Below are 25,564 nucleotides of genomic sequence, written 5' to 3'. Positions count from 1 at the left end.
TAAGGTTTCTTTTGAGAAATCAGCTGAGAGTCTAATGGGAGCTCCTTTGCAGGTAACTGTCTCCTTTTCTCTTGCTGCGTTTAAGATGCTCTCCTTATCTTTAATTTTGGGTAGTGTGATTATGATATGCCTTGGTGAGTGCTTCCTTGGGTCCAACTTCTTTGGGGCTATCTGGGCTTCGTGGAAGTCTGTTTCCTTCAGTAGATTGGGGGAGTTCTCCTTCATTATTTTTTCAAATGGCTTTATAATTTCTTGCTCTTCTTCTCCTTCTGGCATGCCTATGATTTGGATGTTGGAACATTTAAAGTTGTCCTGGAGCTTCTTAAGCCTGTCCTTACTTTTTTTTTTTTTAAAGATTTTATTTATTTATTTTTAGAGAGAGGAGAAGGGAGGGAGATAGAGAGGGAGAGAAACACTGAAGTGTGAGAGATACATCCATTGCTTGTCTCTCACACACTCCCAACTGAGGACCTGGCCTGCAACCTAGGCATGTGTCCTGACTGGGAATCGAACTGGTGACCTTCAGGTTCGCAGGCCAGCACTTAATCTACTGGGCTACATCAGCCAGGGCTCTCCTCATTTTTTTGAATTCTTGTTTCTTCATTGTGGTCTGTGTTTGTTTATTTTTTCCTTCTCCTCCAAATCATTGATTTGAGTCCCCATTTCCTTTCCTTCACTGTTGGCTCTTGGTATATTTTTCTTTATTTTACTTTGCATAGCCTTCACTTATTCCTCCATTTTGCAACCATACTCAACTATTTCTGTGAGCATCCTGATTACCAGTGTGGTGAACTCTGCATCTGATAAGTTGACTATCTTTTTGTCAGTTAGTTCTTATTTTGGAGTTTGGATCTGTCCTTTCATTTGGGTCATATTTCTTTGTCTCGGCACACCTGTTTTGTTTGAAGGGGCAGGACCTTAGGTATTTGCCAGGGCGGGGCAAGCCACACCACTCTGTTGCGGTACTGTCTGTGGAAGAGGGGTCCGAGAGGGAACAATGCTGATCGCTCTCCCTGCAGGCTTCCAGTCACTTTCACCGCTGCCCACAAGGAAACTGGGCCATTCTAGTGCTGATTCCTGGGTGGATGGGTTTGTGTACGTTCTCAGACCCTGTGGGTCTCTGCAACGAACACTCCCGGGAGGCTGGGAGTTTAACCTGCCTCCACAACCCCCACAGGTTTTTACCTCCAGAGGTTTTGAGGCTTTCTTTTCCAGTGCTGGAACCCTGGGTTGCGCAGTCTGTCTTACTCTCCTGTTGTTCCTCCTGGTTTATTTGCACACAAATGTGGGACACCTCCTCACCTGCCTGATCCTCCAACCATTGCCTTGCCTCACATCCTCTCCACCCCGGGTGCCCATCTCCTCCCTTCCTACTGGTCTGGATGAATGTTTCTTTTAACTCCTTGGTTGTCAGACTTCCATACCGTTCTATTTTCTGGCAGTTCTGGTTGTTTATAGTTTTTAAATTTGTTCTTTTGGTTGTGCTAGGAGGCAAGGTGTATCTGACTACACCTCCATCTTGGCTGGAAGTCCTCTTTTATCTTAAGAGAAAACTAGTTTTAAAAAAGACTTAAGTTCATTGAAAACTGGTAACTTATTTAAGTACATATGTAATAAAAGAGAGCTTCACTTAAATTAGTAATCTCTCTCCAGCTGGCTACTAATGTTAAAGGATCTTATTTGAAATTGAAAGTCTTATAAAGGCAGTTTTGTTCCTCAGTTTCATTATGCCAATATTTTTATTTTGAGATGTTAGATGTTAAAAATTTTCTTGGTGTTTGTGAAGAAAATTTGCAGTAGATTAAAGGGAACCGTTGAGGACTATAACTAGTGCTGCTTAAGAAGTGAATTCAAGCTAAGAAAGTTTAATTACTTATTGTACTTAGGCTCATAGGATTGCTAGTAGGACAACTAGAGGAAAAATAGAGCAAATGGGGAAAAGTCATATCACATTTTAACATTTCAAAGTCTGGATATTTATAACACACTTTTTTTTAAATGTTGTGTTTATACTATATAGTCTTTCCCTTGAAATGATCAGTTTGTCTCCTATGGGTTGAAGTGTCCTTCTACCTTCAAAACCACAATGCAGAAAAGCCCTGGGCTAGGTGAAAGTGTGTACTGCATATTTTCCCCAGTACTGGCATTCTAGACAGCTGTGGAAATGCCTGTGATTTCCTGTGATTTTTCCCAGCAATCAAAACAAGTTGTCACCCTGTTCTGGAGAAGGGGAACTTCCTAGTACATACCTACTACCTTTTGGACATTTCACTTTCTCCTAACTGTAAAAGGGAAAAGTGGTACTAAGAGAGGGAATTTTTCCCCCTTGAATTACTCATTGACCTTCCTGCCTGGTGTGGTTCAGTGGACTAAGTGCCAGCCTGCAAACTGAAGGATCACCGGTTTGATTCCTGGTCAGGGCACATGCCTGGGTTGTGGGCCAGGTCCCCAGTTGGTGGGGACGTGTGAGAGGCAACCACACATTGATATTTCTCTTTTTCTCCCTTCCTTTCCCTCTCTCTAAAAATAAATAAATAAAATATTAAGAAAAAACTTCTAAAAAGCTGTTAAAAAAAGAATTACTTGTTGACTGTTTCTTTCATATTTTTATCAAATCTTTAGAAGCATCGATTCAAGTCTTAATCCTTTGGTACTCTTAACATGCCACAGAAAGAATGATCTTTCTAAAACACTACTTATCATTGTTCTTCACAAAATCCACATGAAGCCCAAATTTCTCTTTTTGGCTTTTTATCCCTCTACCTTACCTACTCAAACATATTCTAGTTTGTGTTTTCTCTCTTTTATTTTGGTCCTACTTTAATTTTTATTTCTTTAACCTCTGTTAAAGCAATATTAACAATAGAAAATATATCTTTGAATAGAGATACTTAAAGGTTTCCAGATTCCTTTTTTTCCTTTTGTCCCCCTTCTCCTTTTCCTAATCTGTAAACTGATCCATAAAATCATATTCTTTCAATTAACATAGGCAGTCCTTAAATGTTTATTACTAAGACGTAGTTAAGAAAAGTAGTGCAGTACTTCTTAACCAGGGGGAGTTTTGTCTCCTGAGGGACATTTGTCAAAAGTCTGGACAGTTTTGGTACTCATCTGGGTGTGAGGATGCCACTGTCATCCAGCAGAGGTGGATAGAGACCATGGATGCTACTGAAATAACCTACCGATTCAGGACAGCCTCCCCTCCCCCGCCCCCGCCAACAAAGAATTACTGGCCCAAAATGGCAATAATGTTAAAGGTTGAGAAGGCCCAATAATGTTAAAAGTATATCTATATATAGTAGTCATACAAATTTATGCACTTTATCTAATTAGAATCCCCCCTATTACTTTAAATTGCATAGCGTTTTAAAACATTTTTATTTATTGATCTGAGAGAGGGAGAAACATTGATTTGTTGTTCCACCCATTTGTGCATTCATTGGTTGATTGTTGTGTGTACCGTGACTGGGGATCAAACCCACAGCCATGGCGTATCAGGGCGACGCTCCAACCAATGACGCTATCTAGCCAGGGCTAAATTTATATTTTATTATTTTTACAGTAAAATATATGTGTATAGTGTTTAGTAGTATTGAACAGTCACCTGCCTGGTGTTCCCTCCGCAATCCTTGTCAACTTCTCTGACAGTGACTTCTGCATGTTTGGCGCTCTTACAGTGCTACATTTTTCGGTTATAGAAATCTCTCTTTACTTTCTCTTCCTTCCCTTCTCTTTGCCTTGTGTTTCCAATGCATCACAACTTCTTTTTAACTGAATGATCAGTCTTTGTATTTTATGACCATGTAAATATATTCCTCACATACTCTTTCTCATACAACCTTTTGTTTTCCTTAGAGTATAATCATTGTTTTGCCTTTTCCTTTTCATTAGTCTTCTAAAATGTGTGAAGTTTTTAGGCCTTGCTTATCTGAACATCTTTTTCACAGTTGGATGGAGATTTGTTTAGGCATATAATTTTGGTTTAGAAATAATTTCCTTCAGAATTTTGAATCTTTTCTTTTGTTCCATTTTACAGTATTGCTGTTGAGAGATGTAATTTTCTGAAAGCACGTTTGAACTTTGAATTTCATTTCATTGTATTTTATTTAATGGATGCAGTGCTGTATAAAACTGTTTATTTGCCAAAATCCCAATTGCAGAATGTAGCATAGTTTCTTATATGAAAAAATCTTCAGAATCCAGAACAAATGTAAGACTAATAAGGCCAAGGAGAAAAATGCCTTTCTTTAATGAAGAAATAATGACTTTCACTGAACAAGGACAGTTTAAAGGTAGACTCTGCATCTCTAGTACTGGTATTCCAAGTTGAGTGTGCCTAAGGTGATGCTTGATAATCAGGTAGATTCTTTGACCTTCCTGAAGATACTTGGACTCATTGAGTCTGGTGTGGCACTAAGAAATTTGCATTTTTCCATGCAGGGACCTTGAGTTCTGAACCATTCCACAAGCTGCACTTATATGAAACTGAAGGAAATTTTTCCGGCAGGGTGGAAATGAATGTTAATTTAAACTTTCTCTTTTTCACTTATGCAAATTGGTGACATCTTTAGATAAAAGAAATGTATAAGCAGTATGCACATTTTTACATGTGGTATGGAGTCTGTGGGATTATAGTGGACATCCTGTTAAGCAAATAGTAGGCTCATAAGCAACTGCCGTTAAACGTGGGACTGCTTTGTGTCATGATTATTTACTCATGCCCTGGCTGGTATGGCTTAGTGGGTTGGGTGCTGGCCTGTGGAAAGGTTGTTGATTCAATTCCTGGTCAGGGCACATGCCTGGGTTGCAGGCCAGGTCCCCAGCTGGGGGGCATACAAGAGGGAACTGATCAATGTTTCTCTCTCACATCGATGTTTCCCTCCCTCCCTCCCATTCTCCCTCCCTTTTCTCTGAAAATAAATAAATAAAATCTTTAAAAAATTGACATCTCTCTCTCTCCCTGCACTATCTCCAAAACAGTATATTTCAAAAACCTTTTTGAATGGTATGTGGGAAAGTATGTTATCTCTATAGAAACTCCTTGCTTTTGAGTGGCTCCCAGTAGAAAAGCAGCATGAAACCTGGAGTGATCTTTCTTTGTGTTAGTCTTTGATATATTTTATCATCATCTTTGGGTATCTTTATTCCTTAAGGATTAAGGAATTGTGGAATAGAACATTTAGGATTATTGCTTGTGATTCAGCATAAATCTATGTTTATATTCAGAATTTGTAATTGTTACTATCGTTTGGAGTTGCTTAAAATTTTTCTATGTTTATCTTATGTTCCAACATTCTTTTGGCCTAAAGGAAGCCAACACTTTAAATCTCATTTTAAACTACTTTTATCAGCAACTCTTGGCATATAGTACATGTATTACATAATCATATTTATTTCATAAAATAATTCTGACTCAACTTCCTGCTTTGTTAGCTGTGAATATGTGTACATGAAAATTTCAACTGTAGGATTTCACTTTTAAAATGAGAAAAAGTACAATATAGCTAAAGTAATGAAAATTTAAAAACTAAAATCACCTATTATCCTTTCACCTTTGCATTAAAGCTGCATTCCTTCAAATAGTGTATATTTTAGATTGGCTGAAGTATTCTATTGTTTCTTTTTTATCATGTGCCTCTACAACAGTATGAACAGTATTTTTTGAATGTTCCAATGTAATTATGAAAATAATTGTTTAATGATTTGTTTAAATTCTCTTGCCATTTCAGAGAGGACGGAGGAGACTTTAAGTATGCTATATTGGATATATGAATTTTCAGTGTCTGTTAACATTTAAAATTCAAGTGACTACTAAAGTGGGATATATTAAAATAACATTTGGCACCTTTTACTCCTCCATTTTAAAAAAATAGAATTTTTGGACTTCTGGTCTAGATGGAAATGTAGGTAAACACACTTTGCCTCCACACACAACTACAGTAAAAATTACAACTACACTACAAATCAAATATCACCAGATTTGTCAGCAAGTCGAGCTGTTTTGTGTGGAAGTCCCACAACCAAGGACTTAAGGAAGCCACATTCATCCAGACGGTTAGGAGGGGTGGACACTCGTAGACGCAGCAGAACGTGGCCCACGTTCACAGGTGGTGGATAAAAATTGGGAGGGACACCTTGGGAGTGAGCGGTCCCAGCCCCGGAACAGACCACCCAGCCCAGGGTTCCAGCATCAGGAAGCTAAGTCCCCATACCTTCTGGCTGTAAAACCAGAGGGGCTTAGGGTAGTGGAAGAAACTGAAGGTTTCTCAGAAGACTCCTCTTAAAGGGCCTGCAACGGTCTCAGGATTTACACAGACTCCGCTCCGCCCCACCCTGCCCCCGTCTGGGATTCAGCACCAGGGCAACAGCTGGAAGGGCACAAGTGGCATACAGGGAGAAGGGGAGAAAGCGAAGTGACTGGCAACAGGGAGAGTGCGGGGAGACAGCTTGCTCCCAGGCAATCTCTAGAGGCCATGTAGTAGCACTGTCCCCTCTCCGAGCCACCCCAACACACAGAGCCACAGAGCTGTGAAATGGATTGCCCCACCCTGGCAATTACCCAAGGCGCTGCCCCACACAATTTACAGGTATCTTTTCTACAACAGACCATGCTACTAAGACAGGGAGTCAAATCAGCTCTAGCTAATACACAGAAACAAACACAGGGAGGCCACCATAATGAGGAGACAAAGAAATGTGGCCCAAGTGAAAGAAGAGAACAAAACTAGAGGAAGAGAACTAAATGAAATGGAGATAAGCAACCTGACAGATACAGAGTGCAAAACACGGGGGATCAGGATGCTCAAAGAAAGCACTGGGTACCGCAACAACGTAAAAAAAGACCCAGGCAGAAATGAAGGGTGCATTATGTGAAATAAAGAAAAATCCACAGGGAACCAGTAGTGGAGGGAATGAAGCCGAGATTCAAATCAATGGTTTGGAACATGGGGAAGCAAAAAGTATTCAATCAGAACAGCAAGAGCAAAAAAGGATTCAAAAAAACAAGGATAGAATAAGGAGCCTGTGGCACACCTCCAAATGTACCAACATCTGAATCATGGGCTTGCCAGGAAGAGAAGAGGACGAGCAAGAAACTGAAAACTTATTTGAAAAAAATAGTGAAAGATAACTTCCCTAATTTGGTGATGGAAATAGACATACAAGTCCAGGAAGCACAGGGACTCCCATACAATGGACCCAAAGGGGACCACCCCAAGATATATCCTAATTAAAATGCTGAAGATTAAAGATAAAGAGAGAATCGCAAAAGTAGAGTGTTACCTACAAAGGAGTTCCCATAGGACTGTCAACTGATTTCTCTAAAGATACTTTGCAGGCTAGAAGTGACTGGCAAGAAATATTCAAAATGATAAAAAGCAGAAAGCAAGGACCTACAACCTAGATTACTCTATCCAGCAAAGCTATCATTTAGAATTGAAGGGTAGATGAACTGCTTCCCAAAGTAAAACAGAGTTAATCATCACCAAGCCATTGCTACATGAAATGTTAAAGGGACTTATTTAAGAAAAAGAAGATCAAAACTATGAATATTAAAATGGCAAGAAATTCACAACTGTCAACAACTGAATTTCTAAAACAGACTAAGTAAAAAACAGAGATTGGGCTGATCTTGGCCTTCATCACCTGGGAAACCCAGGACCTGCGCACCCAGTGGACATCTACAGAGCATATCAGAACTCTGCCACCCTGCCCCTGCACAGAGTGTGGGGGTTGGTGGTCATTGGTCACAGCCACTTCTTACAGCTGACTGTCCTGGGTAAATCCCTCCCATTGACCTGCCAATAGCAACCAAGGCTCAACTACAAGAGGTGGGTGCACCTCGGTCGTCCAGCTTGGGTGATAGGGGAGGTTGTGCCAATGGGCCCTACAGGACAGCTACTACATTAGGCCGCACTACCAAGTCAGAATAGCTGTACCTAACACCTAGAAACAAATACAGGGAGGCCGCCAGAATGAGAAGACAAAGAAACATGGTCCAAATGAAAGGACAGATGAACACTCCAGAAAAAGAGCTAAAGGAAATGGAGATAAGCGATCTGTCAGATGCAAAGTTCAGAACACTTGTTATAAGGGTGCTCAAGGAACTTGACCACCCTTTCTTTATGCATGACCCATAAACATGAATTGCTGGAGGGAATGGGGTACTGGGTGGTGGGGGGCGGGGGGAAAATTGGGACAACTGTAAGAGTATAATCAATATAGTATATTTTTTAAAAATCCAATGTTCAAAAGCTTAAAGATTTCATTTCTTCAGGTGATTACGTATTAAATGTTGGAAATATTGCTTTGTTAGCTGTTATTGAGGCAAAAAAAGGAGGTTACTTTTGGAAACCTCAATTTATTGCTTAAGCATGCTGCATGTGTGAGCACATATTCACAGGTCATAGAGTTCTGTGGCAGCTATCGATGTGCTAACAGCAACAGACCAATTTCCCTGCCTGTAATTCTGTCCTGTGCAAATGTCAGGTAAATATTGACTTTTGAGTGTCGTTATGTGTACTAAAGTAATAATGTTAATTTTTCTGCTTCAGTAGCATGCATGAATAAAATAAAACGGAAAAGCAGAAAACCTTTGCAACTCTCAGTAACCAAAATAGAGATTGGATAATATGGATATACCGTATGATCTCAGAGAAATCTTTTGAAGTGATATTAATTTAAGGTGATTACCAGAAAAAGAGGTTTTTGTGAGGGGAAATTTTTTCTTTTTTATATTTGAGGAATATAGTGTTGCAAAATGTTTAGAGAACTATATTTTTTACCTATATGTTAGTATTTTACTTTTGGTATTTTATTTTGCTTTTTGTAATTTTGTTCTCTGCATTTTCTTTTTTTAATTTTATTTTTCTATAGCTGTTCACATTCAATATTATTTTGTATTGATTTCAGGTGTACAGCTTAGTGGTTAGACAATCATATACTTTACAAAGCGTCCCCCTGAGGGATCACTTTTGATATTTCCAGTACCCACCTGGTCCCATACATAGTTAATACAATACTATTGACTGTAATCCCTGCACTTTACATCCCCATGATGAATTATTTTTCACTCTGATAGTCAAGCAGCAACATCTCTTTGCATCCTATTTAATGCATATGTGATATGTTCGGTTTTGCTTGTTGTTTTCTGGGGAGCAAGTAGTGACTTTTGTTTAGAAAATCCAAAAACATTATGACCTTGAGAAAACTTTTGAGCCCTGGCCAATATCTATCAAAATTCTCCTGTCAAATTTGTAGTTATATTGAATTTTTCAAGCTAGCGAGGGTAATTTTAAAAGTGCTTGTAATAAATTCCTCTATCTGGATAACTTTACTCTTTCTCAAGTTTAGACAAGCCCTTTTTAATGGCATCAATTTCCAAACTCATACCTAGGGTTTAGGATCAAAGGTAATTGCCCTCAGATGTCAAGGTCGACACAAGACTGTAGATCATTATTTTGCCCCTTGGTCTGTAGAAGTTCCTTGTGTTTAAATTTTAACTAGTCTTTAGAGCAATTTCAATATAGGTAAGTTAGTTAATCCCGGTATGAATGTGTATTGTTTTTAGGTTCATATATGCAGTAGCTTCTGTAAAAATCTGAAGATTATATTAGGCACTGCTTTTCATGGTTTGCGTAATGTCTTTGGAAAACAAAATCACCTCATACTTGCTCATAGAGTCGGAAATGGACTTAATCAGAAGGTTTCATTATACTTATTTTTCTTGAATAATTAGAAAATAACTATAAATTGCTTTGTGTTATAACTACTTCCTAACAGTTTCTTCTGCAGGTTAACCTCAGTAAATGTGTACAAAGATGGTCTTTTGTTTTAGGTTATGCAACACCAGGATTGTAAAGGATTATATATACATTTATATGTATTTCGAACTGTCATTTGGATTCTTAATACCAACTTTACAGTTTGAATATTCCTTACTTTGTATAGTATATATACATCATCTCTGTGAAGGTTAAGTAGCCTTTCCTAAATGTTTATTTATTCATTTTTTCCCTTTTTTAACAGGGGGAAATGCAGTGTTGCCCTTCTGAATGAGACAGAGTCAGTATTGTCATATCTTGATAAAGAGGTAATTCACAATTAAACTTGTTTTGTCTTTTTTTTGTTATTTTACATGAAGCCCATACCTTTGAGTTTCTTTCTTTTTGTACCAAATTTTGCACCGCCATAGTGGGATAATAGAAGAAGTATAATGACTAGAATGCATTTAGATAATTTTATTTTTCTGGTTAATCGAGGCAAGAGTTGACAAAAACTCCTGCATCTGTCTCTCTCTCTTCAGTTGGTAATGAAAAGCTTTGTAAAGTATAGCATATGATTTAGCTGGTAGGAGAAGTAATATTTTTGGCTTTGTGAAAAATGGCTTTGCTGTAATTGGTCCTCCTCCTGTTTTCTGTTTGTTTGTTTTTTAATAAATAGCTTTTCTTTTAGATTCTTTCCAGATGAGATTTTACCACTGGTCTGATTTCTTTCCTGGAACTCTAATAACTTAGTCAACAAAAAATGTTTCTTTCTTCAATAAGAAACATTTTAACATTTTTTAGCAAATTGAATTAAGTGAAGGGAGGAAATGCTTATAAACAGAAAATTCCATGTTATACACAGTTTCGTGTGACTTACTAACGTTGGTATTATGGAAACATATTTTATTGCTGATGCTTCAGTATTTAATCTTTATGGTTTCATGGTGTTTTGTTTTCCCCAAGACTTTATTATATATACATGTATTTAAAAAAAATTAAAGGAACATATTTCTTATCGTATTTAAGTATTATTTTCCTATTTCAAATGAAGAAAACATAATTGAAAAGATAGATAAAAATATGTATACATTAGAAACTAGTAAAGAAAACTAAAAGAAAATAAATATTCAGGACAGAAAGAAGGCCAATAGTCCCTAAAACTTAAGCTTGTAAAATTTAGAAAAGAGGGTACTTGGGTTTGTGGTCAATGTGTCCAACAAAATGGCTGGCAATAATATGGATAATGATAATGCTAGAAGTTAGCACAGAAGCAGAAATAAAAGGAGGAAACATTTAACATGTTTCAGTGTATTTTATTGGTACATTTGGCTGAGTAGAATTTAAAAAAAAATATTTTTTGCCTTCTAAGTTATTGGCAATTTGGATATGCTAAGGACTATAATAGGTGAAAATTTACAAAGGCCATTAGGAATTTTTTCTCTATAGTTGTTTTTTTCACAACTTAGTCTTTTATCAGTCTTTGAGATAGAAACTGACCTCTGGCAGTATGTTTAAGGAAAACTTTTTTCTTCTTTATTTTTTATTTTTTGTCGCGGCCAAAGGAGCAGTTTAGGAAAAATAAAACTGCTTACGTTACATTCTTTAAACTATTTGGAAAACACTTGGTAATTTAGATTTGCTACTTTAACCATTATAAGACTATCAGTGAGAAAATTTTTTAGTTCTATTAAAATATCGAATTTGGCATATTTGAAGATGGTAACTCAAAGGCAACTTTCTAATTAAACAATTCTTAGAACACTTTCCCCCTCTTTTTTGTTTTTGAATTTCTATTTTTAACTCAACACATTTCAAATATTTTCCCATATTAGTACGTATATACCTAAGGGACCTAAGCATCTTATGTGGCCCTAAATAATAATTTTATTTCATTTTACAGGAAGGTATGGAAAAATATTGTTTTTATGGAACACTGCACTAACATTTTACAGGCTAAAAGTGACCCGAAGTATCTCTACTTTTAAAGCTGATGGTGAGCCGGTGGCAATAGTGTTAGTTACTTAGTAACATTCTTTGTTATTCTGGTCATAAAAAACAAAGAAACAATAGTTCTGATTATATACTGACCATCTTCCCTGTTCTCCTCTCCCTAACCTATTAAACAGGTTGGTTTATGTTTTCTGCAGATTTTTTCTGTTCCTTTTGATGACATTTTTTATGCATAAATTGTCACATAATGGTGTGACTTGAACAGTTTTGCTGTTTAATATTTTCTCCTGACAGTGACCCATGATTAAAACACATGCAGAATTTCTCAGTATCTTCTTGTCTGGTTTTCTTTCCCGTTGTCAGAGTCCATAAGACCTTGCAAGGAGAAAGCTTTATAATCTAACAGATTATCTTTTATTTGCAGCTTGCCTGGCTGGGTCTTGGTAAAGTGGTGATGGTAAGGATAGGCCCTTCCAGGATATACTGATACAGAGAGCCGTGCAGTCGGGGGCCCTCAGAACCTCAGTGGAAAGCAGGGACAAGACTTGACTTGTTCAGATGGCCTCCACTGGTCATGCAGGGTTCAGCAAAGGACTGGTGGCCAGGTCATTTTATCCCCTAGGCTCAGTAACTAGGACTCTTTTGCATTTAAGGGACCATGGATAGTTAGGTGTGTGAGCTTGTGGTGGTTTTATGTATAGTTTATGTTGACATACTTATCTATATATACATAGAAACACTTCAGAGAACTGCAGAATTAGAATTGATAGATGTATATTTAATGTGGATGTGTGTACATTTTACTGTTGTAACACAATATGGGATGGACACCCTGCAAACAAGTGTCTGATACCTATGAAGGCATTCGTGCCATCTAGTCTGCGTTTCAGGTTTAAATGATTACTTGATTTTAGGTGTCTTACCCTTGACTTACGGCCTCACTTTGCTTGCTTTTCAAAACCCTGTTTTAGAGCAATTAAATGGTTTTCTTTTAGACTACAACAAGAAATAAATCTTCATCAACTACTTTTATTGTAAACTATTTGTTTTGGTTTGATGTAATATTACGTTGTTTTACATGACGACAGTAACTTTGTGTTCTCAAACATATGAATTTATTCACTAAATGAAATTTTATACACTCTCTGAAGTTTTATGGTTTCGTTATTGTGACACTGGATATATTGTTTTATAAAAAGTTTACCTAGATACTCTGTCATTTTCTTTCAGGATAGCTTTTTCTACTCATTGGTCTATGACCCCTCAGTGAAAACACTATTAGCTGACAAAGGTGAAATCAGAGTGGGACCTAGATATCAAGCAGACATTCCAGAAATGCTCTCAGAAGGTATGTTTTCCTTTGAGTTTCAAGTCCTGTGAAAACATATACCATATCTTGAAACTCAAACCTTGTTTTCCTCATATGGGAGAAACAACTTTCAGGCTAAAGTTGAAAAGGGATGAGTTATTCCAGTTTCAGAAATGCAAAAACATAGCAAGGGATACTAATTTATTTAAGCAATGATTCACTTTCAATTTTACATTTTTATGAGTTTGTTGGCCGTGTATTTTTTTAATAGAACAAATTTAGGGGCACTCATGTTGTTGGAATTGCGTGGTGATGTGGCTCACTCGTGCCTGGAGGTCCTGAGTGTCCCTGACCCCGTCTCTCTGAGGGGGCCCTGGAGTCCAGGGGACAGTTATATTCTGGTGGGCATTTTGACGGATCTGGGTAGTTTATGTACTAGAGAGAATCAAAGCTCTGCATTTTAAAATACTTTCCATAATTTTTTTTCAAATATAACTGATTTCAGAAGTAAAGCATTTCCGTTAAAAAATAAAACAAAATAGGGACGCGTGTAACATAGGAAATGAATGTCACCCCCTTTCCTCCTTCCATCCAAACCTGTACTTAATTACTCTGAGCAAATAGGGTATGTTTATTTTGTTCGCCCTTCAGCTTATATTCCACCCAGGAACGATCCATGTGCAGTGGCAGGTTGCACAGGTTATTTTGCAGTTGCTTATTTCAGTTAACAGTGTATCTTTAGCATCTTTCCCCATGAGTAGAGTGACTCTATTCTTTCTAGTTACTGTTCAGTTCTTACATTTGCATAGATATGTGGTAATTTTATTTTCCAGTCCCCTGTTGGTAAACTTTTAGATGTTTAGATTTTTTTGTCATTACAAATGATACTGTTAGAAAATCTATACACACTTACATGGTGTGTACATATTTTTCAAGCATAACCTCTTGGAAATGATGGTATGTACATTTTAGATATTGAAAATGCTTCCTGGCCATTCAAAAAAGCTGTTACTCAGTTATAAATCAAAGAACCAGATGCCCTTAGCAACACTGATTATGAGGGATATTCCCCGCCTTCATTTTTCCTTTCTACATTTTGATCTCATTGTCTTCATTTAAAAAAATTTAGAGTTTGAGATTATATTTGCCTTAGTTACCTGTAGCCCTTCTGTAAATTTCTTGTGCATTTTCTACTTGGTTATTTATTTTTTTAGATATTAGCAGGAGTTCTTTGAAGATTAAAGTTAACAAATACGAAAGTATTTGCCTTTTGTTTACAAGTATTGCAAGCATTCTCCCCACCCCATTTAATTAAAAATTTTTAATAGTGATTTAAATATATTTTATTTACCTTTTTGTTATACAGAAGTTTAGGATTTATTGTTAGTCTTTCCTTTAAAGCCTTTATGATTTGCATTATTCACAAAAAGTCCTCCACTTTTGGTTTTGCTTTCTGATTATTGAAACTTATGAGCTTTTCCATAGATTTTTCTCCGTGCCTTGCCTTACTGCTAGAAAATGTATGCAGAAAAGTTAAATTAACAGTTACTCAAGATAGAGTTTGTGAACCGTAGTACACATTGATGTCAGGGCTGGGTAGCTGGGATGGCTGTGAATAATGCCAGGCTGCAGACTTTTGCATTTTCATGAACTTAAATACCAGGAAAGGTCAGTCAATAACAATTAAGCTTGCAGAACAGAATGCTATGTCTGTATTCAAATGTTCATTGGATGTTTTTTTTTTAATAGACTATAAATCAATTTAATATAGGCTGAGAGATTGCATTTATTCACATTCTGATTGTGCAAATCAACTTGTCTTCCAGAAATAATTTTGGATGTTTATAGTCCTTAATGTTTGATGTTAGATGTAATTATATCACTTCACCTAAGTGTTCACTAAATATTTATTATTTTAAAAAAACACTTGGCTCTGGCTGGTGTGGCTCAGTGGATTGAGCACCAGCCTGCAAACCAAAGGGTTGTTGGTTCGATTCCCAAGCAGGGCACATTCCTGGGTTGCGGGCCAGGTCCCCCGTAGAGGGCATGCAAGAGACAACGACACATTGATCTTTCTCTCCCTTTCTTTCTCCCTCCCTTCCCCTCTGTCTAAAAATAAATAAATACATTAAATTTATAATTTTTTTCATTTTTTAAAAAAAATACACACTTGATTTTTAATCTTACAAATAGTGCTGCAATCTATAATGGTTGTTATACTTTGGATATAACTGGAAATATGTTTCTAAAAGTGCCATTGCTAAATCATAGGGCACGTGTGTTTGAAATTTTTACAAATTGCCAAATTGTCTTCCAGGTAGTTTTTTAATAGGCTTTTTCCCTGTTTTAGTTAAGGTATAATTTATATGTTGTAAGTGCATTTCACCATTTTTAGTGTACAGTTCTGTGAGTTTTTAACAAATGCACATGCTCCTAGTGAGATGTTTTGGCAAGTCCGTCTGTCCCCAGGTGAAGTGCTTGTGTGTGTGGGCACTTAGCCCTAGTCCTGCATACCCTCAGCTGCCCGTTGGTACTCCTCCCTGAACTCTGATCTCTCCCTTCAAACTGTGCAGACCTGTTGTTCATGTGATCTTTTATGCAATTTTTATTATTTGACTTAAGATTTTGTACTGCCTGAATCATTGATTGTGTGGGTCTCCCTTCAGTACTGAGCACAGCCTAGGCAATTAAAAAGTCTAGAAATTTTTGTGTATTGCTCATGTAAAGATAAATGCTGAACAAAGTAATGAAGCTGGGTTTTTTCAGGTAGCAGTGGGCAGAAAAATCGGATCATGCAGTCTCATGAGTTCCCATTTATCTGAAAAAATATTTAGTTGTAGTATTTGCCCCCAAAAAGCAAAAGTCTAGTGAGAGGGATGTAATTTGGAAAGCGTATCTACTTAGCTTAGAATTTAAAAAAATATATTTTAGGAAACAAAATAAGACATAAAAGGCAATAATTTATTCTATAGTGCTTCTAGGTAAGAGGTATGATTCTTAACAGGTTCTGCATTGGGGGAATTATGCTAGCTATTTGACAAAGGCATTCCTTGTATTTAGAAAATGGGACTAAATTGTTCACTAATGTAATAGGTCTTAGAGTTCATTAACAAGTATTAATTTCCTTTAACATAATGTTTCTCTTGATGGTCTTCGAAGATGAGTGGTTTACAAACTTTATTTAGACAATCGAATTCTTCTTTAAATGAAATGTTACACAGTGTCACCTTAAATAATATAAGAAAAATTAGGTAATTGTGGATGAGATGGGGGGAGAAGGTCCCATTAACCTCCTAAGGTGTCCTAGGGAACCTTAGGATTCATTTACTGGTTGAAGGCTGCTATTTAGTACTCCACACCTCTTAGAATGCCACCTCTTCATTACACAGCCAAAATCCTCAAATAAATTTCACAGTTAGAAGTACTTACGATGAAGTCCTTTTGTAACATAGCATAACAAAGGGGCGCCACTGTGTTCTCCTTGCTTCTTCCCATTTTTTTAAATCTTAAAAATTGTTTTGTTGCAATAGGAATTGTGATAGATATGCAATTATAGTGGAAATAAAACTAGTGGTACCTCAGAATCCTTTTTAACTCCCTGTTAACCGCTATTATTAATTTAACATATTCTTCCAGATTGTTACATAAATAATATAAAGAGATCTATGAAAGTATATTCCATTCAGTTTCATGTGTTAGAGATCCAAGTTTATTTTATCTGTCTCTTATTACATGTTTTATAGTAGGGCCAGTTTTTCCTTCCTGTTCTTTAAATTTTCTTAGTGGAGAGGTCTCATCTTACAGCTTTTTTTCTTACTGTTGAAGTTTATCATCAATTTGTCAATTTCTTCTCTTCCGGATTTATTACGATTCTGATTGAAATGGTATTAATATTATATAGTACTTTGGGAAGTGATTGATCATTTTATAATATTGAGCAGTATGTGGGTCTGTTTTCGAGGTTTCTGTTCTGTTCCACTGGTCTGTTTATTCCTGCTCTAGTAACTCACTGTTGTAACTCTAGAGGCCTTGAGTATGTGTGAATGCCTGGTGAGACTAGTCCCTGTCCAGATTTTTGAAATGAGTTTTACTATCAGCTCGACTTACTTAACACTAGGGGGGAAAAAACTTGCTCCCTGTTTTTATTGGGATTATAGTTAATTTTTAAGCTATTTTAAGGAGAGCAGACATTTTGATGGCGTTGAAACATCTTAACCAGAAACAAGGGCTATCTTGCCCTTTGTTCAGGGCCATTTTGGGGTCTTGTGGGATTTTTTTTTTTAAACAATAGATTTAGTCACATAGATTTTATACATTACTTGTTAAGCTTATTTTTAAGTTTATAATTTGTTGGCTTTATTTGTAAGTATTCAACTTTAATAAAGAAAAACACCATATTTTTCATCATAATTGAGGAAGTCACTTTGGACTTTTATTCCAGCCTAAAGTATCCAGCATATACAAAATGTTTCTTTTCAGTTATAATCAGGCAATCATTTATATATAAGATTTAAAGAACCCTTTCTTTTTTCTAATTAATATATGTTCAGGCGAGAGGATGTAGGTCTGCAAATAAGTCTACTAGTTGTTAAACCACACTTGAAAATCGCAGACATTACCATCATAGGAACTTCATACATAGCCAGTGCCTGTTTGCGGGAAATGAAACAGTAGTAAAACATGATATGCAAGAAGAGATGTTTATGACCTTTGATATTTTTGAGTGGGTACATTTTGACCAGTGGCCAGATTCCAGTTTGCATTGGCATGCGCTGCAGAACTTGAATTAATATCCCGAGTAGGTGGCAACATCAGCACCATGCCTGACTATGTTACAGGCTTACATTCTTTGTGAACGTGTCTGAATGGATTCTAAGACATTGTTGTGGCATTTCTCTTGCTAGTGAAGAAATCTTTTTGTGACTTTGGAGTTTTTAAGTTCATTTATGACTGCCCACCATCTGACAAACTCGAGTATCTGGAAAGATTGGTATGAAGTTTGTGAAGGACGATAAAGGTTTCTTTGAGATTTTAATTCTTTTATTGAGTTTGAATAAAGCACATAGAGAATTTTCCATTTAAAAAGATAGTATAATGTGTAAAGTTTTGCATTATTAGTTCACCGTGTTATAACACTGAAAATTTAAGAAAGAAACCTATATATTAAACTAAAAATTGTAGCTGTTAAAAAGCATAATAGTACATTAAATTATTAAACTACAGCGACTGGATCCAGACGTTTGGGTGAAAAGTGGCTGTGCTATGTTTTTAGCTGAATAACCTTAGAAAGACTATTCAACTCAAGTTCCCATTTCTTACATTTACAGGGTAGGGCAAAAGTAGGATTACAATTGTGAGTACATGAAACAGAGTTTGTTCTTGTATTATTATTTACTAATTATTATATTATTTTTCATATGAATAACTGTAAACCTACTTTTGCCACACCTTCTATAATAGTGTTGTCATGATCAAATAAAGTAATTCATTTAGCACAGAAGTCAACAGTTATTGTTAGCTACTGCTGTTGCTTCTCTCCTGGTCACCACTGTCTACGGCTACTAGATGAAGAACTCCTGTCAGTGTTTGGGAACTTCAGGAGGTTTCTGTCTTGGAGAGTTAGAGGGTTGGATTAGTATGGTCTCTTCTGCTACAACACATGCTTTAGAAACTTGAAGTAGCTCATATACAGTTGATAAATAGGAACATGTCAGTACAGTGTGGAAGTTGGGTCAGTTCATCTGAGATGTTCTCCAGGAATAAGGGACGCATATATTCTTACAGATAGAGATGTAAGAAAAAAAGATGGAAGTTCTACAAAAGTGCCTTCCTCTAGTACAAGTAGTGGCTGATTCCGTGGCATCAAAATCTCTGACACTTTCTACTATGTTAAAACTAGATGGGTGTCTAATCACTATGCTGTACACTTGAAACCAATATAAAATAACACTCAAAGTAAACTGTAATTGAAAAATTAAAAACTAAAAACTATATAGGGGAGCTTGGAGTTGCAAAAGAAGGGCTATGAAGATACTTCCCCCACGTTCAAAAACACCTGCACCCTGAGCTCTATTTTTAATTTTGTTGAAACTGTACACAGTGACCTATATCTCAGTGGAGGAAGCAGGAGTCCAGGGTTTAAGGAGATAAAGGATCGGCTGACCTTTGTGCTTGGTGCAAACAAATATCAGTGGAGATTTAGCTGTGTTAGTATTTTTATTATGATTATTACTTTTTTTTGAGACCTCTGGTTACCAAGTTCTATAGGTTTTCAAAGTTTTGTCCTATTTTTTCATGAACTCTGTTGTTTTTAGTGTGTAATTTTCCAGAATGTGCTTTTTTAACAAGGTGGTGGATGTTCACCAAATTAAGAACACCAGCCTATAATAATCAAGTGTAAGTAGGTATTGATCTCAGCCATGTAGAAGAGCAGTTCTCAACTGCGGGGCAATTTTATTCTGCAGGGCACATTATACAATGTCTATAGACATTTGCGGTTGTCACTATTGGTGATGTAGGGAGTGGAGATGTTACTGTTGTCTCTTGAGTATAGGCAAGCGATGCTGCTGAACATCTGTAATCCACAGGACAGCTCCCCACAGCCGACTGTTACCTGGCCTAGGGGTCAGTGGTGCTGAGGTTGAGAAACCCTGCTGTAAAGGGTCCTTGGGACCCAGTAAGCATTAAATAAAGGTTAGTTAACATTTATTTAATTATAATAATACTTACATTTTTAAGTAAGTTATTTTGATTTGGTCTATATTTGTGCTTTTGATTCTGTTCATTTTTATGCCATACAACATTGATTATTGGTGTTATATAGTATCATATCATTTAGTTAAACCTTTCTCTTATTATTCTTTTAATAATACTAATATTATTTGATGTGTAAAGATTAACATTTGGATCATTTTATTGGCTTCCAAGGCTTAAAAGTTGTTCAGTTTAACCTATTGAGGTTAAATTCTTAAAAATTGTATCCTTAAGATTTTAAATTTTCTTTACTCTTTATTTATATTCAAGTCATCATGTAATTTCTTTTTATAAGAATGTCTTCAATTTTATTTCTTTATCTTTTATATTTTTTGCCACAATGGGTGTGATTTTTACAATATATTTTCTCTGTTTGGAATGCTGTTGAGGTTTTTATATTCGTCTTCTAGAATTTAGTATATTGGCCAGAAGTTTCAGAAGAATATTAAACAAAAATGGTGATAAATGGTATCTTTGTGTATATCTGAATTAAACTTAACATAAAAAGTATAGTATTCTGGTGATTGGTGGAAAGAAAATTGAATTTAGAACAAAGTATTTCCAGTTGTCCATGAAAGAGCCTATGAAGAGTTTCACACAGCCTTAGTTCTTCAGATTCTTTGAACATTTTGTGCTCTTAGAGGATATACTGAAGAAGTCCTTTGTCTATATTTCTAAATCTTAAAATATAACTAGAAGGTTAAGGCTAACACATTTAAAATGATTGCTGAATCTCCATTTCTTCAAAATTATGAAGGCCATATGAAACAAAAATGGGTTGTTAATAATACAGTTCATGCAGTTAGTTGGTAGATATATTTTGTAGGAATTCAGAAATTGGGGAGATCTTTATGGACTGGGTTATTTGATGATGTGGGACTTGAGCAGATTATCATAAATAGAGGAGGAAGGTGAGATTATTGCAATGATTGGTAAGAACATGAGCAGAACATGAAATTAATCTTGGTCCAGTCTGTGGCTCATACCATAGTTACGAAGACCATCCCAAAGATTTCTGTGGGTTTGGCTGATGATTTTAAGTTATACAGATTCTAAATAAGTTTATTTAAGAGCTTCTTAAAAGTTTTTTTTTATACTGTAAAACGATGAAATTGTGATATAAATGTAATTATATTTGGTGAATCCAAAATGGGGAATTCTTACTTAGTCTAGCATGACTGTTTGATATAGAACATTTCTATATTCTCTTTGTTGTTGCTATTTTTGTCCTCCCATGGTATTTTCTATATCTTAGGCGTTAGAATAAGTGCCTCCAGGAGTGTTTTTTTATTGTTTGCAGCAAATGTATTTTAGAATTCTTACATGTAATTCTCTTTCTGCTGTGCGCTGGAGAATGGATGGGTGGCATTGTAAAACATCAACTTTACTAGAATTTGAGAAGTAGGATGTGAGGGCGATCTGGCTGCGACATCTCTCATCCTATTAATCATCAGGGTGGATGCGGCTGATCTGAATGGCTAAGCGGGTGTCCCCTTCCTCCCTCACTGATCCATGTGCGTTGCTTCCAAAGCTGCGCACTTGGTCGAGGAGGATGACCTTCCCAATTGAGGAGAGGACCAGTCTTCAGTCAAGGCTATGTGGGTGGCTGCGCTCCCCTGCTAGAACCTCCCAGCAAGCTCTCAAGGTCCACTTGGAGGAGAATGTGGGGTGATTGAGCTTCCAGGACGCCAGACACAGCCAAACGGGGCACTGCACTTGGCAGGCTGCCTTTCTTTAAAAAAAAAAAAAAGAAGAAAAGGAAATATCTGTTTTACTATTATGTTCTGGAGTATATAACAGAGAGGGGCTTAATACCAAGTAGCATTGTCATTTCATCTTGTATTATTTAAAAATTAAGTTCTCAAATTTTTATTTTTATCATTTTTTTTTTACCATTATTATTTATCTTAAAATACATTATTTGAAGATACAGGGAAGTGTAAATGTGACATTCTCCTTTCTCAAGTTTCACACAGTTTACACATTTTTTGCTTTTTAACTATGCATCTGATGTTGAATATCTTGGCTCAGAGTGCTGAGAATTGTAAACAATGAGAAAGGAAATCCTTTGCAACACTTAGATCTCTTTGGCCTGCTACTCTTTCTGCTCTGCCTGTATCTCTTTATGCTGGGGGCAGCAGCTGGCTCTCAGGTTATCTGCCTTTGAACAAGGGGCAGGACGGGCAAGGCCCCTGTCTGACAGCGGCGGCTGACTGAGGAGACTGCGGGCGGAATGGCTGGCAGTTGGAGCCGTTTCTCTGTTGGAGCCGTTGACACCTGCCTGTTCCCATACCAGGACTGCGCACATTAGAAGCCCGTAGCCTGGATTTGTCAGGGTCTGTTTAGCTCATAGTATGTCAGTTCGTGCAAGGCACTGCCTGGTACTATAGATGGAGGGATTCAAAAGCAAAACAAAGCCAAAACCAGTCCCCAGCCTGATAGGAAATTCATAGCTGTAAATCAGAATTTCAGTTGACTCCTAAGTCTGTTTTCCATTGCTGACCTCTGCCCTCACGTTGAGTCCTGCCCGATGGTTGTGTCTCCTTGTGATATCTTCCTAAAACAAAGCATCCTGCATCATCATCCTTTCTTCTTCTCAGCCCTTACCTCCTGTTTGCTTCCTTCTTTTCATTAACAGCCAACAAACACTGTCTCTGTAGCTCTCCAGGCTACCTGCTGTCTCCAGTCTGTCCCTGCCATTCCTAAATCTTCTCTCTTTGCTCTTGTCATTGTCAACGCCATGTCTCTCTGTCTTCATCAGGTATGTCTTTAGAGCAGATTTTATTCCATTGCTAAGTGTGAGATGACAAGTTTGATTCTGGTCTGGTAACTCTCCTACTAAAAAGGCAAGGGCTTTTCATTGGCTTCCTTTCCAGAAAATTGATGTGGTGCCTTTGGTAACATGTTCATAATCCGCTTCTCTTAGCTGTCTCCCCTCATTCCCCTTAATGTACTCCTGACAAAAATGAGCTACTTTCTATCACATTTGTAAGCCCCATGACTTTGTTCATGTTCTCATTTCTTAGTCTTAACATCCTTTTCTTCTGCCAGTGCATTCATACCTTTCAGTTCTTAGTAGAAATGCCACCTCCTTCATGACCTCAGTGCCTAGCTAGCCTGAAATGATTCTCTAATCTTTGGAACGTTACAGCCATATCGATACATCTCCTATGACATTTGTGTTTTTTCATTTGTATCATAGCTATTTATGTGAAAGTTTTATCATAGTTTAAGTGTCTTGCCGCTGGAGTGCTCTCTTTTTTGTCTTTGTATCCCTTAGCACGAGGCTTAGTGCCTCACACATACAATATTCAGGAAATATGTGTTAATGACAAGTGAAAATACTGTATGGTTTGGTTGTGTTATTATCAATGTTCACTTTCGCAAGTGTTCGATGTTCTGTATCTGCTGACTGAAGGAGTGTATCAAAACCATGAACATTTACCTTGCATTTTTAATGCTGCAGTGACATCAGCCATCAATCATATGTGACAGTGTATGTGTCTTGTGAGTAATAAGGCTCCATTTCCTTTGTTCTTGGACAGGAGAATCAGATGAGAGGGAACAGTCAAAACTGGAAGTTAAAGTTTGGGACCCAAATAGCCCACTTACAGATCGACAGATTGACCAGTTTTTAGTTGTAGCACGGTGAGTATGGCGCTGTTGAGTCGAAAACATGTTTTCTTTCTGGAAAAGAATTTATACACGTTTCATTTTCTTTGTAATCTACTTTTTTCATTGGTTGTATTTTTCTCTTTCTAGTTATGTAAGAAAGTCTAATAATCGCCTAGTGTCTACTAAACAATTCAAAATCTGGGTAATCTGTATGAGTTTCCAGGCCAGTGCTTCTACCAGTGATTCAGTTCTACTCTCAATTCTTTAGTTTGGTCTATTCCACTGACTGGCTCCTCCCCAATAGTGTATGAGAGGAAAATCCCATGCCCCCCAAAATCCTGAATTTATTTATAAAAATTTGTGTATTTATTCTTACATGTTTAAATGTCAGTCACCGTCAAAAAGCACTCTCCATTTGATGCGGTACACCTATCGAGACATTTTTTTCCACTGCTCAAAACAGTTTTTGAACTTGTTGACTTTAATGCCTTTTAGTGTTCTGCTGTTTTTTGTTTTACCTCTTACACATTGGCAAAATGTTTCCCTTTGAGGACATTTTTCACGGGGGGAAACAAACAATAATCTCTCAGGGAGAGATTGGGTGAATAGGGAAGGTGGGGCACGGGGTCATGTCATTTTTTTGTTCAAAAACTGCTGAACACTCAGCATGCTGTGGGCAGGTGAGCTTGTAAATCACCCATGTTTAAAGAGTCTTCAAAAAAAATTCTCTGAAGCTGAACACAGCCTCTCACAACAATGCCAGCTGGCGCACTGATACAGGTGGGTTCCTAGAACATTCACCAAAATGTTCTCAGTGGGCAAGGGGCCCATCCTCCAAAAGATAATTCCGTTTTTTGTTGGGGGAGGATCCCCCTCCTACAGATTTAGATTTGATTCTGTTTTTTCCTTGATTACCAAGGGCCATGTGTTTCTTTTTGCCTTAAAGCCAGAATGAGAGGCACCAAAGTGGTGCATCTAGTGTTTTTTTAAAATTTATGTTAAAAAAAATCTTTTAAATAATATATTAAGACCACAATCAAATACTACTGCAGGTACCACCAGAATTTTTAAAATGTGAAAGCCCACAATGCCAAGCATTGGCAAAGAGCTGGAGTAGCCGGTACTCACACCCTGCTGGTGGGAGTCTGAGCTGGTATAGCTGCTTTGGTAAATAAACTGTTTGCAATCATTTAACATTCATATATCTTAGGCTTCACTCCTAAATATATACCTAGCAGAAGTGCCTACACAGACCAGTGCACCAGAAGACGCATATGCAGATGGCATGACTGTGCACCAGAAGACGCATATGCAGATGGCATGACTGTGCACCAGAAGACGCATATGCAGATGGCATGACTGTGCACCAGAAGACGCATATGCAGATGGCATGACTGTGCACCAGAAGACGCATATGCAGATGGCATGACTGTGCACCAGAAGACGCGCATGCAGATGGCATGGCTGTGCATCAGAAGACATGCGTGCACATGGCATGGCTGTGCAGCAGAAGACGCACGTGCACATGGCATGGCTGTGCAGCAGAAGACGCACGTGCAGATGGCATGGCTGTGCACCAGAAGACGCACGTGCAGATGGCATGGCTGTGCACCAGAAGACATATGTGCACATGGCATGGCTGTGCAGCAGAAGAGGCACATGCACATTGCATGACTATCCATAGTAGCCCCAAACTGGAAACAAATACCCATCAGTAGTAGCATGGCAGTGGGGCATCACGTAAAGGGAGCTCTAGAGCAGGGAGAACGAATGAGCACAGCCACTGCTAGCAGCATGTGGGAATCCATGGCGTAATTTTGAACAAACGAAGATGGACATGGAAAGAATACATAGTGTGTGATTCTATTTAAGTTCCCAAATGAGCAAAACTAACCTATATTGTTAGAATCCAGGATGGTGGTTCATTTGGAGGAAGAGGGCAGGAATAGAGATTGGGAAGAGCACAAGGAGTCTTCTAGGGTGCTGTCACCTTCTGTTTCTTTACCTGGCTTTTGGTGATATGAATACACTTAACTTTGCCATAAGTATGTTGCTGTAGAATGTGTATTTTTTTGCATATGTGTTATATTTTAATCAAAACATTCAATAAAAAATCTCTTCCTGCCCTGTCCGGGTAGCTCAGTTCGTTACAGCGTTGTCCCTGATATGCTAA

The 25,564-nt window shown here is 37.4% G+C and overlaps 1 protein-coding gene across 4 annotated transcripts in view; it reads left to right on the top strand.

The window, feature by feature from the left end:
• The window catches only part of MTA3 (metastasis associated 1 family member 3), a 161,149-nt gene that overhangs the window by 67,214 nt on the left and 68,371 nt on the right, over nucleotides 1–25,564 (top strand). For 2 of the 4 annotated variants that reach the window (XR_008528626.1, XM_054567272.1), the window contains exons 5-8: nucleotides 10,027–10,090; nucleotides 12,139–12,171; nucleotides 12,945–13,062; nucleotides 23,322–23,424. Coding sequence is in view for 3 of the 4 variants with exons in the window: in XM_054567272.1 (XP_054423247.1) it covers nucleotides 10,027–10,090; nucleotides 12,139–12,171; nucleotides 12,945–13,062; nucleotides 23,322–23,424 (318 nt within the window). In the remaining variant the exon portion in view is untranslated. The remainder of the gene's footprint in view (nucleotides 1–10,026; nucleotides 10,091–12,138; nucleotides 12,172–12,944; nucleotides 13,063–23,321; nucleotides 23,425–25,564) is intronic. The other 2 variants (XM_054567294.1, XM_054567280.1) reach the window with 1 other exon arrangement.

The sequence above is a fragment of the Pteronotus mesoamericanus genome, unplaced genomic scaffold, assembly GCF_021234165.1.
Source record: "Pteronotus mesoamericanus isolate MK-2021 breed Mesoamerican mustached bat unplaced genomic scaffold, CSHL_Meso_final contig_101, whole genome shotgun sequence".
Taxonomy (NCBI): Eukaryota; Metazoa; Chordata; class Mammalia; order Chiroptera; family Mormoopidae; genus Pteronotus; species Pteronotus mesoamericanus.
The sequence above is the reverse complement of the archived record's forward strand: the minus strand, read 5'-3'. Positions and strand labels throughout refer to the sequence as shown.